General features: G+C 38.1%; 1 protein-coding gene across 1 annotated transcript in view; it reads right to left on the reverse strand.

Moving 5' to 3' along the window:
* The window catches only part of CADPS (calcium dependent secretion activator), a 741642-nt gene that overhangs the window by 165412 nt on the left and 556503 nt on the right, over nt 1–19727 (reverse strand). Inside the window, exons 12-14 of the mRNA XM_042780468.1 lie at nt 18430–18441; nt 9653–9789; nt 5436–5623 (exon numbers count right to left, since the gene is read on the reverse strand). Of these exons, the coding sequence (XP_042636402.1) occupies nt 5436–5623; nt 9653–9789; nt 18430–18441 (337 nt within the window). The remainder of the gene's footprint in view (nt 1–5435; nt 5624–9652; nt 9790–18429; nt 18442–19727) is intronic.

Consider the following 19727-nt stretch of genomic DNA (forward strand, 5'->3'; position numbering starts at 1 on the left):
AGATGACAATGGGATGGGCTCTACTGTTCTGTTATATTCAGTTAAAGGGAAATTTGTTTACATGAGTCAGGAACTCCTTCTTAATCAGCAACAACTAATAGATAACAATTCCACATACAAATGGAGTTCTCGCTGGTGAAAGAGTTTAGGAAAATAGCTTCTCCAATACCAAAAGGAGGCACTCTCCTTAGGTGACCTAAACTCTAGACAGACTCTGGCTTTCTCTACAGGACCAACTTACCAGTGAGCCAAAACTGATTTTGGGCATCTTCAGGCCCAAAATGGACAATGATTTAATTGAATCAAGTGACTGCTATAGCATCTCACCTGAAAATGTTGAAACATATAGCAAATGGCTGAATTTGGCATCCTGTATCATATACAAGTGCTAGTGCTGAGCAAGCCATAGGGCAGAATGTTTATAAATGCAAACTCTGAAGTCAGAATACCCATGTTTGAATCAGGCTCAGACATTTATTTGGTGTGGGGCTTTGGGCAAGGGACTGAAATTTATTTAAGCCTCAAGCCCCTCATCAGTTGGATGAGGGTAATAATAATACTCGTGTCATAGGAATTTAATAAGAATAAAATGAGAAAACATATGTAAACCACTTCACACATTGCCTGGCATATAGCAAGTACTCATTAAATGGTAACAATTATATTTCTTTTAATTGAACCTTATTTATGAAACCTGGCAATTGGGCTATTTTATTTTTGATTGTAACTCACATAAGGGAATGTGAGAGCTAAAAGAGATACTACAATGCTCTGATTCAATCTGCTCATTTTTCTGATGAGAAAAAAATGAGACACAGAGAGGAGATAAGGCACTCCTATGTATATGTGGAATAAACTCAGGTCTTCAGAATCTAAGTACGATGCTGATGTAATAACCAGAGGAAGGGTTTTGCACTTAATTTTACATATGTTCAGTTTCATCATCTGCATGGATGAAAGAATATCTAACCTGAATATATTATATCAAATGAGAGAAAATGTTTGAATATACTTTGTAAACTGTAGGATGCTATACAACTGATACTTAATAGTTGCAGTTCTTAATTAAAAAACATCTAATACAAACATAGATTCTGGAACACAGATAAGCCTCTCAAAGCACCATCTGAGATTCTTTTGGGTAATTTGTCATGGCACAAGGAATAGGTCAGGCTTGAATGAGTGTTGCCTTTTAACAGTGGCCATTTGCTCTCTGCTTTGCTTCGTGCGGATCAGCCTGCGTTCCTACAGCAGCACCTTGGACAGCAGCCAGGGAAGCTTCCTCTCTGACAGCCTGTCATTCTGTCAGACCTGACCTTCAGGCATCCAAAACATTCTCCATGCAGTTCCTTACTGACTGCAAGCTACTGTTGCCTCCCAGTGTGACTCTCACAGCAAAACACAAACAGAAACCCCACTTCATCTCCATCCTTATATAGAGCGGGTGCTGGATATGGGTGGATACATGGAATCAGGGTTTTCTTTGGCCTTCACCATAGCACGTACATAGTACACTGATTGACAGTTTGCCACATTCTCTAGGAAGTAAAAGTTGGCATTATCATTTCATCTCTCTACAAATGAACTGTATACATTTCAGGGATTAGAAATAAACCTATACTGAAGCACAAAACATACATGCTTACAAACTTTGTGTAGCTTGTCAATGCCAGGGGCAGAACACCAGTTTTAAAACAACAAAATTTTAACATGTCACTGTTAATATGGCAAGAGAATAGAGAAAGTAGAGAAGTGCACAATGATAACACTGGAGATAATTAATAAATCTAATTTCAAAGGGGAAAAAAAAGTCACCAATTTGCCAATTTATCAATTCCCAATGACAGTAGCCCTAAAAGACATAGGAAACAAGAGAATAAACATAATTTTAGAATTCATAGTACCTTAAAGCTCTTCTATGACTTCGTGATATAAGAGTTCACTGTTGTTGTTGTTGTTTGCTGTCGAGTCGGCCCCAACTCATAGCGACCCCTCCTTGGGGTCACTATGAGTCAGAATTGACTCGATAGCAGTGACTGACTTTTTTTTTTTTTTTTTTTTTTTAGTGGTGTAGTGGTTAAAGAATTTGGCTGCTAACCAAAAGGTTGCTGGTTTGAACCCACCAGCCACTCCATGGAAGAAAGATGAGACACTCTGCTTCTGTAAAGATTTACAGCCTTGGAAACCCAATATGGTTGCTGTGAGTCAGAATATCAAACTGAGGGAGGTTTATTGAGAACTGAAGGCACTGTTAGAAATGTGTATCTAGTTAGTACTCATTGCCATTGAGCTGATTCTGACTCATGGTGACCCTCTGTGTGTCAGAGTAGAACTGTGCTCCAGAGGGCTTTCGATGGCTGAGGTTTTGGAAGCAGACAGCCAAGCCTTTCTTCTCAGGTTGTCTCTGAGTAGATTTGAACAGCCAAACTTTTGGTTAGCAGCTGAGGACATTAACTATTTGCATCACCCAGGGACTCTACAAATGTATACAAAAAAACTAAACTCAGTGCCATCCAGTCGATTTGACTCATAGTGACCCCTCCTTGGGTTTTTGAGGTAGTATCCCAATGGAAATAGATTGCCCAATCTTCCTTCCGAGGGGTGGCTGGTGGGTTTGAACTGCCAGCCTTCTGGCTAGTGGTCAAATGCCTTAGGCACTACACTACCAGAGCTCCTACAAATCCATCTATGCCAACCTGTTTTGTTTGCTTTTTATACATCATTTAGAAATTATAGAGCACAGGTTGCTTATTATGAACAACTTGGTAAGGTACAGGCTCCTAACAAGATGCCACTGAAAAAGCAATCTGACTCATGATTCTGTTTACATATTGCTCAATTAGTCTTTTCAACATGAACATGTTTCAAAAGTCATTAAATACCTGACTGAAACTCAGTCCCAATTTTCATATTTTGCCCATTGCTGGGATTTTTTTTTTAATTGCAAACCTGTGAAAAATCTTAAAGAAACAGAGATCTCAGGAATAGACAAGATTTGCTGTATTCTAAGGTGGTAGTGGTGGCATGGACAGAGGAATGGGGAAAGACCAAAGACACTGCAAAACACAAGCCAATATATACAGAACTTCTTACCTTTTGGGCTCTGGATTTGTGTGGGTTTTTAAATCTTTTCTTGTTTTGGATTCCTTTTTGGTATCTTTTTTAGCCTCTGGTTCAGATGGGAAGGGAATTTTGCTCCCTTCTGGGTCTGTGTTTGGTAGCAGTCCACTAAGGTACACATGCATTTGTTGACTTTGGAGAGGGGTGGTCACATGGGGCATGCACAGATTGTGGCCAGCCACAGGAGAATCAAGTGTACATATGCATGCACAAACAAAAGAAAGAAAAAAAAAAAAGAAGGATGCATCAAAAAGCAAGAGCAAATGCATTCAAACTAAAATAATAAGCAAAAGCAAAAAAAAAAAAAAGATGCAAACTTGCATAAGGAAAATCAGAACTGAAAAGAAAATAAGAAATCCAAAACTGTTTCCATGACAAGATGTATAAACCTAACTGTGAATCAAGTGGCAGTCTTACAATATGAAATCCAGACAATGTGTATCATAATTCATGATGATGTTTACCAGGGGGTTTACAAAAACACTTCATTATTTTATAACACTTTCTTATTCAGTAACATATGTAGAATACAGTGTGACAACCCAGAGAATATAATGCAACTTCTCTCCCTCTCTCTCCCTTTAAAGAATTCAGTCCAAGAGGCTGTAACAGATCGTCATCAAAGTGTACATATTTATAAAAAGCAGAATAATGCACAGATACCTCCCAGGTATCAAAGTTTTCATGAGTACCTTTTATGTAAATAAAAGGTCATGTGCTGAGCTAGTGAATCTTAAAACAATGGGAGGTGATGATAACCTTGTTGCTTGTTAAATGTTCAAATCGACAATGCTATTGTTATCTAGCTCTAAATGTTCAAGTTGCATATCATGAAATCTCCCAGCACTAGAGAGAGGAAAAGCAAAGAGCAAATCCCACAGATACTTCAGAGTTGTATAGTTTGCAAAGGTGAAGATAACTGACAGAGTTCTTATTTTAAAATTGTAGTTGACTCCGGATTCTCCCACATGTGAAGTTCCCAGAGCAGCATCTTTTGCATCTGTGGCTGGGTTCCACAGAGTATATTTCTGGGTGCTGCCTGGAGTGCCCTGGGATAATATAGGCTTGCTTTTATTCTAATGTGAGGCTACACACCCAGGGAGAGTAAACTGGCTGTGGCAGTGTAGAAATTTATTCCATGTCTCCAGAGCCAAATGGCAATGTTTTTAGATTATTTGCTGGTTTGCATTATTCAGAACATGGATCTTTTCTTCCAGGAACTGGGCAAGGTCTAGAGAAAGAGAACACTTAGTATGTAATCAGGAAACTTGACTATCTGGTCTTATCTATAACATCTATAAAATGAGAGGGTTGGATTAGACTGTGAACTCCAAAGTTCTTCCAAGCTCTATGATTAAATTATAAGTGTTATCATCATCTTTGTCTTCCAGATTCACTGAGCCTGTTTCAGCTCTTGGAATGTACTTGGTTCCCTCCCTCTTCAGGGCCTTTGTACATGCTGTTCCCTTTGCCTGGAACCACTCAACTCCTACACATGCCTCAGTTCTTACCTCAAGCATCACTTCCTCAGGGCGGCACTCCTTGACATCCTGCCACCCCATCTGAGTCATGTTCCTTTGTTAAATGCTATCATGGAACTTTATTCCTTCTCCTCAAAGCACCAATCTGTATGTGACTCTGCGCTCCTTGGGTGTCTGGTTTTTGCTCACCCTGTATGCTGAATGCCTGCCAGACTACCTGATACTTCCCCAAAACCAAACTCACTGCCACTGAAGTGATTGCTACTCATAGTGACCCTACAGGACACAGCAGAACTGCCCCATAGGGTTTCTAAGGCTGTCACCTCTTTCTCTGGTGGGTTTGAAACACTGACCTTTCAGTTAGTAGCCAGTGCTTCACCACTGTGCCACCAGGTCTCCTACTTGAAACGTAATAAATAGTAATTCATTATTTTTGGAGTGAATGAATGAATGATGACAATGACAAAAGTAAATATTTATCAAGTTCTTGTCATGCTCCAGGCACTGTACTAAGTCCTTTATATCCACTTGCATTATTTCAACAACAATATGAGGACACTATCATTATCCCCATTTTGAGAAAACTATGGCACAGAGAGTTTAATCAACAACCAGGATTATTGCTAATAAATGGAGGAGCCATGACTTAAACCCAAGTTGGTCTAACTTCAGAGACTGTGCTAAAGGTGCCTTTTGCCATTCCTTTTAAGCCTCTTGTACCTCTGAGGAGTTTGTGTACAGAGTACTGAGGGAATAGGGATGTATGATCCTAAAAACAGGATCAATTATAAACCATTGCCAGTACCCTTGAAACACTTCTGGACACATGCTTACCTGTTCCCGTGGACATGGGATGCACAGAAGGCAAAGCTATAGTGAAGGAGGGTGGGGTCAATCATGGCGCCATTTTCTGCTCGCTCAAGCAAGTCTCTGAGGTAGCAGAGATGTCGGTGACACCCTCGGACTCCGTTTCGGGCGCAATACTCATCTAGTACAAACACCTGGCCAGGACTGAACCAGCCCTGTTTGGAGAATAAAGGAGAGGCTTTCTTTTAAATACAGGTTGTTTTCCAGGGAGCTGTTAAAGTTCAGTGTGGCTGGACAGGGGTATTAATAAATAAGTAGAGCTAACACATGGTGAGAGCTTATTAAGTGCCAGCCACTGTGCCAAATACATTATAGTGATACCGCTTTGGAAACCCAAGGAGGGGTTGCTATGAGTCGAAATCGACTCGACAGCAGTGAGTTTGGTTTTTGTTTGTTTGTTTGTTTGTTTGTTTTTATGAGCTAGTTTAATCCTCCTAACAGCCTGATAAGGTAGGTACTGTAATCCCTGTTTTATGAATGCATAAACTGAGTTTGGGGAGGACGTAGAATTTTCCCATTTTTCCCAGAGCTAGTTAAGTAGTGAAGTCTGCAATAGCCAACAGGATGATTCTAGAACTAGAGTCACCCACTGCTCTAACATTGAACCATGCATCTTAAAAGAGTATTTGTGGGTAGGTAGGGGGCAAATTTTGGGCTACGGATAAAATAACAACATTAAGGCTTTAAATTGATACACTGCTTTACACTTGACAAAGAACTTTCAGTTGAACCCTACAGTTATCTTGTGGGGTAGACAGGGCAGGTTTACCTTTACTTCACAGATAACAAGTGGAAACAAGGGCTGTTAACTGGCCCACACAGATATATAAAGCAGATGCAAGGCTCAAACCCACTTCTATCTTACTTTAAATCTCTGTTTTCTCTACTCCAAAGAGTTTATATATATAGGAGCTCTGGTAGCATAGTGGCTAAGGCACTTGACTGCTAACCAGAAGGCTGGCAGTTTAAACCCACCAGCCACTCCTCAGAAGGAAGGTTGGGCAATCCTACTTCCGTAGTGATACTGCCTCGGAAACCCAAGGAGGGGTCGCTATGAGTCGGGTCCGCCTCGACAGCACATAACAACAACAAATATATATATATATATTGGGCTTGGTCTATATACATGCGAAACCAAAACAAAAACCCATTGCTGTCGAGTTGATTCCAACTCTTAGCAACCATATAGGACAGAGAGAACTGCCCTATAGGGTTTCCAAGGCTGTAATCTTTAAGGAAGCAGACTGCCACATCTTTCTCCCAGAGAGTGGCTGCTGGGTTGGAACCACTGACCTTTTGGTTAGCAGTAGAGTGCTTAACCACTGTGCCACCATATGCCAGAGTTCATAAATCTTTTTGTTTTGGAAAACATCCTTTTTATTTTACAATGAGGGTACTAGCATAACTCTTCAAAGACAATAGTATGACTTAGTTTTCAAGTTGTAAACCAGATATGATTCAATTAAACTGAGAGTACTTGCTTGTCCTCTGTTTTAGTGTTCCGTTTTATTGATGTCCTAGCAATTATTTGTTTTCTTATTATTTATTTACTTGGTGTGGGACCAGCCCAAACTCTGCTATAAAAGAGAACACTGATGGAATCTGTAGTTCTGAGCAGACTGAGTGACATCATGGGATACAAACTGTCACCTTCATTATGCACTTAAGAAAATAAAATCAGACCAAATCAGTTGTCATCAGGTCAACTCTGACTCATGGGGACCCCATGTGTGTCAGACTAGTACTGTGCTTTGTAAGGTTTTCAATGTCTGTGACCTTTTGGAAACAGATCATCAGACCTTTCTTCCAATTTGTCACTCAAGGTCACCCTTGAGCAGAGCCTGAAATCAAATCATGTCTTTTGGTGTCAGTGCCTGTCTGCAGCAAAAAGTTAACCAATTTAGGTGATCCTTTGTAAGCTGGAAATTTAGAGCTGTTTTGAATATAAATTTAGTTTTACTTTGAGGGTCTTTTCTGAGTCATCTTTTGAATAGTGCTCTATTGTGGAAGTGAAAAGGCAAAAGGAGAAAGTGACTGGGGTACAGGCAGAGGCCACAGAAGTGCAGCAAAGGAGGTCTTTGCAGTGCTCTCATCTCTTATTAGGGATCTGGGGAATCTTCAATTGACAACATGCAGCTCAGCGATGCATCCAAGGAAAGACGGCATCTTTCCTATTTCAAATTATAAGTTACTGCAGAGGGCGGGAGAGTAGTCGAGGCAGTGGGCTGCCCCTATAGGCAACTTCTTTGCCACCCCATCTGCTACCCCAAATGCTAAATCTTAGAAACAACACTGCTGTGAAAGATTAAAATATATTTTCTACGACTCAGATGACACCAAGTCTTTTGTAGATGCCAAAATAGCTGCTTTGAAAAGAGTTGAAGAAATATCAATTAGGAACTCATTCGAAGACACAGAAAAATTTATGTATCCCTGCTGGTCGGTCTCCAAAACCAACTGAAAAAAAGATTGTAATAATGAGAAAATGGAATATATAGAGGAAGGAGATAAGATCCTTTTGATTTCTGTTATTTTTTAAAAATTTGGGGTGATGGTTAATAGATACAGGTATACACATGGGGAAAGAAGCTATTTTATGCTCTTCATAATTAATTTTGGATTTTGTACCATATTTTTAAGTCTATAAGAAACTAATAGGAACAGATTTGAAAATCATTTTTGGTTTGATTTTTAGAGAGTGTTTACTAACTTTCCTTAGTGGTGAATTTAAAAATAAAATTGTTTTAAAAAATGTTGATAAAAAAAAACCTGTCAAAAAAAAAAAAAGCCCCTCAAAAAAAATTACTCCAGAAAACAGAAATTATACCTAAAAGAGAATGATTTAAACTCAGAGCTATAAGTCTCATAAATGCAATTTATAATTATACAAATAGTCACATAATCTTAGGAAACATTTGAGAAAAATCGCCTTGTAATGCAAGGTAAGCATTTTTGTTTGTTTGTTTTTAAGTCAAAATGATGTGTTCCTTTCCAACTTGGCAAAGTTCAGATTCCTGCGATGAAGTGATTCTAAACCTGAGATAATTAATGAATGTTTTATGAGATGCAGATTAATAAATTATTTGACATAATCCTGTTTCTGTTTAAAAGAGTATTTTACCTACTATTTTTGATATTTTGGCTTCTAAGAATTGCAAAAAGAAGGAATCTAAAATAAAAATCAGTCAAAATAGATACTTAGGATACAGTTATGTCATTTAGAAAGAAAAATATGCAAATATAAAGTATTATTATCAATAATATACTGACCTTAGTTAACTATATATTAGTAATACAATATTGATAAATTAGCCTTAATTGCCTTAGTGTTTAGAGTCAGGAATGAGAATTTTCCTCTGTGGGAAGTCATTTCATTATTTCCCCTTACCTTTCCCATCTATAGAGCAGGATTAAGGACATCTAAGAAATGAATTAAGCATTTATATAGAGGGAAAAACATTGGGTCTTATTTTAGGTTTATGAATATCATCATTTAAGACCAAAAATGAGTCGTTAGACTCATAGACTGATATTTAAACGGTTTAAAACAGGATTTTAGGAAATGTGGATGCTCCTGCTAGATAGCTCAACGTTCAAATATCTAAAGTACTACAAAAAATTCCCCTAAAGGTAAAAAAAATGCTCTGTGTATTATGACAAGAACAACAGCAACAAAAGTCACTTAAATAAACCAATTTGTTTTAACTTATGAACAATGAAAGGGAATTTATTTCCTGATCATTTTAATCTTTGAAAAAATACATAAAAGCACATGTTCGTTTAAGAGGCAGGAGCACGCTGCCTTATCATCCGAGGTGGGGAGGGACGGAGGGAGATAGCAAACTCTAAGATATCAAGGCGATTTTGTACAAGTTCTCCATAAGCAGGTGCCAAACTCAATTACCCTCATGGGAATATTTCTCATGTAGCAGCTGAAAAGGGGGATGCTAAGATAGGGAGCCTGGGGAATTGGAGTGGTCTCTCCTGATAACTTTCTCTTGTTTAGTCTTGGTTCTTTGGTAAGGAAAACTCTCTTGATCTGGGAAATCATGAACACTTTTTAAATTGTAAAGGGATTCTGTAGTGGAGAAAAGAGCTTCTAACATAAAGGTGAGGAAATATTTTATGTTTTTTTAAAAAAATTTCTCATGTTTAAATTGCTGTAGACCAAAGAATATACTTGCCAGGCAAGAATAGGAATCATTAAGTCTGTGATCCAAAGTGAGGCGTTGCACCATCTCAAAGAGGGAAGCGTGGTCAAAGTTACAGGGGTTGGAAGAGATAAATTCATCCATGCCATGCTTTTGAGCTCTATCTGCGTCTGTGCATTTATACATGTAGAGAGAGACACAATTTAGAGAAACACATCACATTTTCTTTGACATTTCAAATACACAGGAATTCACTAAGCATTATGAACGCTAGCGCTTTCTCCATTACCTCCCACCAACATCCCCAAGATATTCTTTTAACCTCCCATTGTCAACTTGCATCACTTACTGGTGAGTTTATTGCATTTAGGCAAAAATATATTGGCATCAACATGTTTATCAAATGATCACAATTCCAGTGCATTTATATGTTGTTCTTTAAAAACTAAGCATAAGATCGTATTCACCAAATACTGAAAGCAGATCGGATCTTTGCTTATAAAAGCCTATTTAGCTTTTTATGTTTTTAATAGATTCTGCCATTCCAGTGGTTATGTCTACAGTAATTTCTCTACAATTATTGGGATAGTCTGGAAAAAGGGTTATGCTGATTTTCAGCAGTGACAATATTTGTACCCTCCCAGCTCCAATTCCCATTGCCAATTTGGTTTCATTAAAGGTTTGAGTCCCCACCCTCCAAAATTAAAAGCAAAAACAAAAACAAAATATTTTCATGGAAATCTGGAGAATAAGTTCAGTGGGAATTTAATTTGTGATGGCCAAGGACACTGCTTTATAGTGGGCTTACTCAGTTAGCAAGGTTTATAAAAGAGACAAACAGAAATTTACTCAGCAAGGGCTATGGTCTGCCATTTATTGTGAATTAATAGTCTCAATGTATTCACACTTTTCCTTACAGGGTGAAGGCCGTAGGCAAAACCTCCTGAGGGCTAACTAATTAATCTCAACACGTGTAACTAAAATATACTATACTCAACCGGTAAAAAATACTCAGAGAATTCAAGTGGAGTATGGCCAAGCAATGCCTAAAGAGGTAGAAATGAAGGTTCTATATAGGAAAGGAATCAATTCACTCCACCTCATCTTTACTCACTCTCCTGATATGCAGACTATTCAGAAAAAGAATTTTATATCAAATCGAGCAAGATTTTATTTATCTCTTTGAATACAACATTCTATGGGAATATGGGGACCTGCCAGTGATGCTGTCAGGACATGGGAAAATCAGTTTCTGATTTGGAGAAGGCATCTGGATAATGTTTTCACACGTGGCCTCCCTCCCAGGCAATACTTTTTCTCCCATTCTTGAGGTATGGATAAAAGCTCGAGTCATGGTAGCAGTGTGACTTTAGGATGATGATTTCTCCTCACACTATTATTGATTTTGTGTATCTTTCAAACATAAATGCATGATATGTTAGATTTATGCCCTGTTATTGTTAAGATTTTTTAAATCTTCTGCTAAATTTCATAGAAGCAGCAAGTGGTAATTGTTTGAACAAGACATGTTGTTTATGCCCAAGACACATAGGAGCAATGGTTTCCAGAAGGCAAGTTGAAGAATGTGTATTTTTATAGCTAAATTGCTCCGTTAAGATGATGAAACAAAAGCTTGTGCAGGAATTGTATTAGAGAATCTAAAAGAATCTTCTTGGGTATGGTAACTGCCTCTGGTTTGCTCTCAGGACAGTGCTTCAATTGACTGAGGGCTCCATTTAGGAGAATTCCTTTTGTTTGGTTGTTGGGTCTCCAAAATACATTCCTCCTTTGACTCAGGATGGCTGGCAAGAGCGGTGGCCAGGAAGTTGTTGCTGTGCAAAGGGCTAGGCGCCTACCTGGAGTCAGACCCAGGGCCCAGTGTGTTAAACCTGTTCCATCTTTAGGTTTCACTTGGCAGAATGGCACCCAAACAATCCCGGTGGCACCTCTCTATCCCTGCTGACAGAGTCTGCTTCTCACCTCCACCTCGTCAGTCTGAGTTCAATTTAATATGCTGGAAAAACTCAAGGTGAGGTGCACACTAACTGCTCATCCTGTTTCATCCTCACAAAAAGCCTCAACCATCCCTGTGCCTCCCGATTTGAACACAAGAGATCAGGCATTTTGGCTAGCATCAGCCTCTTACTCTCGGATTTCTTGTAAAAGGCTGCAAGCTGACAAATCGGCCAGGGCCTTACTTTGCCAGTTTGGCTCTGATATTTTATTGCTCTTCAATTATGACAGTACAATTGGTCATTCAGCAGAGCGAGAAGGGGGCTCTTTTGTAGTTTTATACACACACACACACATACATATATGGCTCTTGTTTTCCATTTCTTATTCTTTGTTTATTTGGTGAGCCTCTTGAACACTTTGCTGATGAGCTATTTGCCCTGCTGGCCACTCAGGAAATGGAGCTGAAAAGGTGACTTGGCTCCTAGATGAAGACCTGGATACAGACCCACTCCCTACTCCCCCACCATCAAAACAGCTAATTAACTCAGACTGATGGTGCCAGTTCTTGGGTTATAGGAAGTCTAAAGAACAATTTCATTTTTACTTGCATTTTAAAGTAGGCTTATAGAAAAATATGCTTAAAATCAGCCTGTTTTCCTTTTCAGAGAATAATCTGATCAAAATAAGAATTCCTTTTCCCTTCCTCCTTTCTTGCCTTGCAGCCTAAAATAGTGCCTGGGTCCACATGGAGAAAGAGCCTGGGACCGCATTTGGGAAGTCTGGATTCTAGTTTGGGCTCTGTTTCTAAATAGCTGTAGGAAGCTGGCTCAGTTGTCTCTCTCTCTGGGCCTCAGTTTCCTTTTGTGATGAGCTGACCTCTCAGATCCCTTTCTGCTATCAGAGACTGTAATTTAATGATCCTTCAGATCTGATGCATACCTTCTTCTCTCTGTGTGGATGGAGCTTAGTGGTAATTTCCAGCAAGTAAAATGGACAGCCCCTGGATTTTTCTTGAACAAAATGATCATTACCTCAGAATTACGCTTATTATCTTAATGGTTCCAGTAACTAAGAGTGTTTAAAGAGGTGTCTGATTCTCATGAAATCATTGAGAATTTCATTGAACTTGTTATATTAAGCAAGGTGGGAAGGGGACCTGCAATGCTATTTTAATTTGTCAGTAGAAAGGATCTGATTTTAAGCTCTTTCAGAGCAGAAAAGAACTATATGTTCTCTGCCACATTCCCAACATCAAGAACAGTGCCTGGCACACAGTAGGTACCTAATATATATTTGTTGAAATAATAAGCTTATTTCATCAAAAGAAATAAATTCACCCTCTCAACAAATATTTTCTATTTCTTGATTTTATGGACTGTTGATATACCAAAGCCAAAGGGAATAGTTCATAAGGCAGTGGGGTTAGAGGTAAAGCTCCACCTTCCATGTGGGACGTCTAGGTTCAAATCCCAGCTAATACACCACACATGGGGCCATCACTCGCCTGCCAGTGGAGACTTGTGTGCTGCTGTGAGGCTGAGCAGGTTTCAGTGGAACTTCCAGGCTAAGACAGACTAGGAATAAAGGAAGAAAACCTGCCAATGACAACTCTATAAATCACAGCAATCAGATCCTGTCGAGCACCCAGTTGCCGTGACTTAAGGGCAAGAAACAACAACAGGATAGTAGGTAGTTAAATAGGTGGACTTGAGGGGTGGTCAGAAAGACTGTCATTTACTAGGAGTCTGACACGAGGCAGGTTGCTTAATGTTTCTGAATCTCATTTATAAATTGAGGCTGGTATTGAAGTCTACCCTCAGAGGGTTGTTAAGAGGATATGATATGAAGTGTCTGTAAAGCACTTGGAGTGGCTGGCACAGTAAATGCTCAGTAAACACTAGTGCCACCAGAGTTCCCATTAATAGTAAAAGGGCAGGCATTTTAGTGCTCCTGAAGCAAGTCTTATGTTCATGGTGAAAAGCATGAAATCTCCGAATTTATAGCTAATGCTCCATTCCTTTCTTGCATCTTGAACCATTCTGTTTATAGGAAGCTGGAAGTTCTTCCCAATCTCCCTAATCTATGGGTCTCCTCTGCCCCTGTGTAACTAATTTCTATGTCCTGCCTCTGTGGTTTTGTGGGGATACGTTCCGATTCCTTTGTTGTCAAAGAGAACACACCTATACCTAAATGTACATACAACTGAATACCTTGATAGATAATATGTTTCTTGAGGGCAAGTTTCTGATTTGTTATTTCCTCTGCCGTCTCCCAGAGGAGCCACATCTTTAGGAGGTGTTTATTAACTTACTCTGACACCTTCATCCAGGAAACTTCTCATCGACTTTATTAAGGAGTCACACACATGGGGATTCAGATGGTATCTTGAAAATCCAAAAGTGGGAACATGTGCTCTTAGGGGGAAAAAAAAATTGTATAGAAGGAAACAGAATTCTAGGTGCAGGTGTCTTTGGATACCATTCAGATTGTCTGCCTGTGTCTCCATACATGTCTAAGACCATATGCATTACATATGTTGTCTATTTTAAAATAAAGCACTGCAGTGGTCCAGCTGTTCCAAATTCTGTTTCAAAGAACTAGTGACTAGTGGGTGCTTCTCAAGCAACACCATATAGTCATTCTTGCACTGTCCCAGTCTGTTCCTCTGCGGTGCTGAACATTAAAAAAAAAAAAAAAATGTTCCTTGCAACTCTATTTCCCTCTGTACAAACAATTGGAATTGGTTGATGAAAGAAAAAGAAAATGCCAATGTTGATATTAGGAGGGGGGAAAATAGCCCACAGCAAAAGTATGAGAAAGCCAATCCCTGAATTCAGGACACTTTGGGATACCTTCTTTGCCAGAATTTGGCATGTGCCAAGAGAAAGAAAATGAATTTGAACATAAGACTGAGCAAAATAGAGTTAGGTGGGTAAAGTGGCTGCTTAAAAACCCAATGATGCTTGGATTATTATTTCTTGCTTGGGAACTGAATACTAATGCTCATTTTCCTTTATATACACATACATATAGATATGTATGTGTGTATACACACACACACACACACACACATATATATATACTTTTTTGAAAAAAAAATTGTAAGAAAGCAAGGAATTGGTGCATTTTAAGAACTGACTTCAACCTTTACCTTCTTCACACCTGGCTGAGGAGTTCCTAAGTCCTGCCGGTGTTCAAGGGCTCCACATGGACTCAAAATGAGCTGTGTGATTTTGTGCATCTGGGGCATAATTCCACACACCTTCCAAATGTTGCTATCTGTTCCACTTCTGGGTTTTATATGCATAAGGATCTGAAGGCCTTTTTAGCATAGGAATAGGGGACTGATTTCAGACCAACTTAAGATGATAAAGCTGATATTCTAAACTACATTAAGAAACTTAAAGCTGTATCAGGGTACCTGTGACGCAGAAGCAGGCTGAGGGGGGCACATGGACTTAAGGAGGGAAGCTACACTTTAAATGGAAACTAAGCAAAACTGTATTTCAAGTTTCTTCAGAAACAATTTTGCTTTAACATTAAGGATTGTTTGTAAAGTGCCATTATGTGGGTTTTACACTCTCATCTATTTATACTTCATTAAAATTTCAGTGGAATGCTTCCTGATTGACCACCCTACCATTTATGTTATTGTTTAATTGATCATGTTTAGGTTCATTTCATGTTTGATATTCTTGTCCTTTTTTTCTTCCCTCACAGCTGGAGAAAAAATACTTAATATTTTTCCTGATCTCTTGTTTCAAAAGCAAGCATATGTAAAAGATCTTGTTTCAGACATATGTTTTTAGACAGGTTTGTAATAATGTCAGTCAAATAAATGTAATTTTCTTGGGAAAATAATATAGCTTTCATAGTTTTATTGTATTGAAGCTTTCTTATTATTCTAACAGCTAAAAGAATAAAGACAAAAGATGAAATCTCTTTTTATTTTGTAATATTACATTTGGATTTTTTTATGGGTTAGGGAAAAGGAAATTCCGCTGTTGAAATTAATTATGATTATACTGTTAAGAAAACCTCTGAAAGTCTCTTCTTTCAAATGATCTCTTTTGTAATAAGACAGGGGTAGGTGTTTTATTGTTGAAGTTTAGGGTGTAGTTATGGCCTTTGCTCTGCTGGACAGATGCTAGAGGCAAGAGAATAGCTAATATAACTCTAAAGTCATCTGTGAACTCAAACTGCAAATTAAAAGGTGACTTTATATGTTTCTTATATGGAAAATGTATGCTTGTCATCTCCGCTTGACAGTGTAAGAGTGAATGTTATGGTTTGAACAATAACGAACAATGACAGTAGTCAACCTCATCAGAAGACATGAAATAAAGAAATGACAATGATTGATGGCAGCTGGCTGGTTATGGATTTTTCTAGAAGAGTTTTTCTTGGCTGGTGAAGTGAACAGGGGTCGCTGAGTTCTGCCTGAGCCTGCACAGCTAGCATAAGATGGGTCCACCCATGCCTGCTTCCCCGAGGCACTCAGTGCACCATTTAATTGAAAAGCAACTGAATCCTTTCAGGGTCCCTTCGACTAAGCCAAGCTAACATGCACGGCCAACAGAGGATGGCTTCTTCAGGAGCTATCAAGGGCAACTCTGCATTCTGTAGAAATCTTGAATTTAAAATGGTTACTTCAACATACCCAAGGGGATAAGTGTGTGCTATTATTTCAGTGTTAATTGTTATAATTCTTTGTAAGAAAGTTGCTTTAAATCCTCACAAAGACTTTGCCACTGCTTTCAAAACAAATAAATAAATGATTCCTAATTTTTCCTGCTGTAGTCAGTGCTTACTTAAAACCCCAATGATGCTTGGATTATTATCTCTTGCTTGGGAGCTGAACACTAATTCTCATTTTCCTTTATATATACATACATACCTACATATATCAATGTATATACGTACATGAATACATACACTTATCAATTAATTTACAGAGTTCTTGATAATGTCTTTATGTTCCTGGTAATATGGTTGAAATATATTTTCCATTCTTGATAGTGGTTAATAATGTACCTTATTGCAAATCACTACCTATCATGAAAATCTTCAACTGCTTAGTGAATAAGACTCTAAATGTATCTGAAATAGTTTACAAGGAAATGCATCTTCATTTAACAGTCTAGTAAGATCATCTCATTGTATTTGGAATATCTTGGGCCTGCTGTGGGAGTCTATTCTTTTAAAAATCATTTAATATTAGAATGAGAAGAATTTACAGTGTGGTTTTGAGTCATGCAAATTAAGTTGCATTATGAATTAATTCTTTGATATTGCATTCCTGCAATGTAGCAACTGCAAGTTGACAATATAAGAAGATATAGCAAAGATCACATAAGAGAAAAATATAGAAAGAAACTTAGGCAAAAGACTATTTGAAAATCTACTACGATAGCAATGCGTTCTTGTGCAAATACATGTCAATTCGCTCAGAAAAGAAATCATTCAGTCATCTGTTCATCCATCCTTTCTTTCATTCTTTTTTTTTTTTTTTTTAAATGTATAGCAAAATCCAACCCGCTAAGTTTTTAAAAATGCCTGATCAGACATTCAAAGTAAAGTTAAATTAGGTATCTGCTTGGCGTCATGAAAAAGTCTGTCTGCTAGTCAGGTACATTTATGCAAAATAAAGAAAAAAGAAAGAAGGGGAGAAAGAAAGCAAATTAAAGAAAGAGACCGAAAGAATTAAAAGAAAGGACTATTGTTAAATGGTCAGGAGGCATGATATGACCTACATCTTCAAGTCAGCATTCAGAATACTCAAATACATATTTGCCTGCTCTCTTGACATATTTTCTAGCTCTCTCTTGTGTCCAGTCTTCCCCACATTTTTGGTGGGCAGCTTTTTCCTACGTGGATAAAGAAACTGTATACCCTTTTATTAATAACTCAAATACTGCAAGATTTTTCTAAATTTTTAATGTTTCTTTCTCTCTCTCTCTCTCTCTCTCTAACAGGTTTATTTTTGGAAAAATTAATACAAATACAAATGAGGCTAAAAAAAAGTTATTGTTGTCATTGTTCTTAGGGGAGTAGCAGTGAGACATTGGCGACCAGAGGTGAAAACCTTCCTTTGCACTGGGAGATGGTGATTCTGAAGCATCTATGAATAAGTGACATGGACTCAGCATGTCCTCGATTTCTGTTCTTTGTGTGTGATAGCCCTGTGTGTTACAGCTCTCCTTTCAAAATTAACCCTGAATTGGGGCTTACTTTCAATATACTCTCAAGGAAGGTAGCATTAATTCTTCAGCATTCAAATAATGCATTTGCTTTGTTTATTAAGTGAATTTTGCAACTTCTTAAAGTCTTACTCAGTTAACATCTTTGGATTTCCTACGCTACCATTCTATCTGGTAAGGGGTCAATTGAAACCACACCATCAGTCTGCCGACCATACTAATCTTTGGAATGGGAAAGGAACAGCAACAACACATTGTCAGAGTGCAGGATGATCTGTTTTCAGGCATTAAGCAGTCAGGTAGCTGTTAATTCCATGAAACAAAGGCATTATTTGTCATTTTGTTGTGATGTTAATTAATAATCTTGGAATGAAAAAAAAATTAGGAGATGTTAATGGTTGGCTTTACTTAGAGGATCATTTGATGCCAATATGAAAGCCAAGGAGAGAAGGCAATTATGCACACATCACATGCATCCTAGTTTCAGTATGGAAGCTTACATTTCAAACCTAAGGTCAGGAAAATAACATGAATAGTTTTACTACAAAATCTAGACATGAGGGCGATTTAAGAGGAGAGGGGGGAAGCACATTGCAGGTGTCAGATAATCTAGTCTGATTATCTGAGCTGTGCTAGCTATAGGGGAGCACTTACCCTTCAGTCCAGCTAGAAGTTAGCAGGGTAAGAAGGAACAAACCAGAATAACATAAAGACTAGCAACAAGGCTCAGGAAAGCAGACAGGAGTTCTAACCTAGCAGCTAAAGTTCTTGGGTCCGAGCAAAGATTGAACAAGAAAACTGAAAAACAAAACGAAACAAAACAAAACAAAAAACAAAAATCACCCCTCCCCCACAAACCAACCCTAACCAACCTCCTCCAACTGTTGAAGACTATTTAAATGGCAGCAAACATTAAGCCATTTTCAAAAATACCCAACTTTGAGGAACTAGGATATGATTAACAGTTGTTAGTTGAGAACAGGCATTAAAAATGAGAGTTGTTGCAAATGATATATCAAATAATCATTGATAAATGCCAAAGCTTAAAATATCCCCTCCCCCTTGGCCCACTCCAAAGGAAAATGGAGGTACTGATTTTTACTGTTCCACTCATACAGAATGGTCAGGATAAGGTGTGTCAGTGAGAGGCCACTTGACATGATTAAGTGTGGCAACACTCAACTGCAGGTTTGGACACTGTTTCTAAGGTAAGCAACATTGGCCCTAAAAATTGGAAAACTGCAAGAATTCGTTTTAAAAAGTTGTATAGCTAGGTACTGACTTGATTTTTTAAAAATTTTAGCAAAAAAGGAAAAAAATTTAAATCAACAACAAGAAACAAACAAACAAAAACCCCCAGAAGAACAAACAAAGTTTTAAAGATTGATGGAACCCTCCCAAAGCCTTTGTAGAGTCACACACAAACTAATGAATAGCAGGATCTATTTTTTCAGTTTGTACAATTCCATATAAATACCCCACTCCACTCTTTCTCAGACGTGTCTTTTCATTTTGAAATTGCAAAAAATAAAAAAACCCAGAAGTCTGTTAAACTGAATTTAGAAAGACCCAAATACACTCACAATGACTCCTAAGTTTCTCAAACTTAAAAAGTTCCATTCTCAAGTTTACCTTGAGCAGACAGCGACATGACAAGACTGGAGTGTTTATTTTTCTTTCTCCCAAAACATTTTCCCACTTCTATGCAGCTTCTCTTTGCCATGTAAATACTAGTGAAGTGATTACTAAATTAAGCCGTAGAAAATTACAGTTCTTAAAAATTAGTCACTAGCAAGTATAGCAAATACTTCAATCAAATATTCAAAACCAGGAATTAGTGAGGTACACCAGCGTTAAGTCTTTAACAGTGACCCTTACCTTTTGGAAGTCAAGGAAACCTTTTTAAAATGCAATACTTGATTGTTTTTAATCTTTGTGTTAGTCCAAGAATC

The sequence above is a fragment of the Orycteropus afer genome, unplaced genomic scaffold (assembly GCF_000298275.1).
Source record: "Orycteropus afer afer isolate SDZICR_OR568_19922 unplaced genomic scaffold, OryAfe1.0 scaffold00041, whole genome shotgun sequence".
NCBI classification, from domain to species: Eukaryota; Metazoa; Chordata; class Mammalia; order Tubulidentata; family Orycteropodidae; genus Orycteropus; species Orycteropus afer.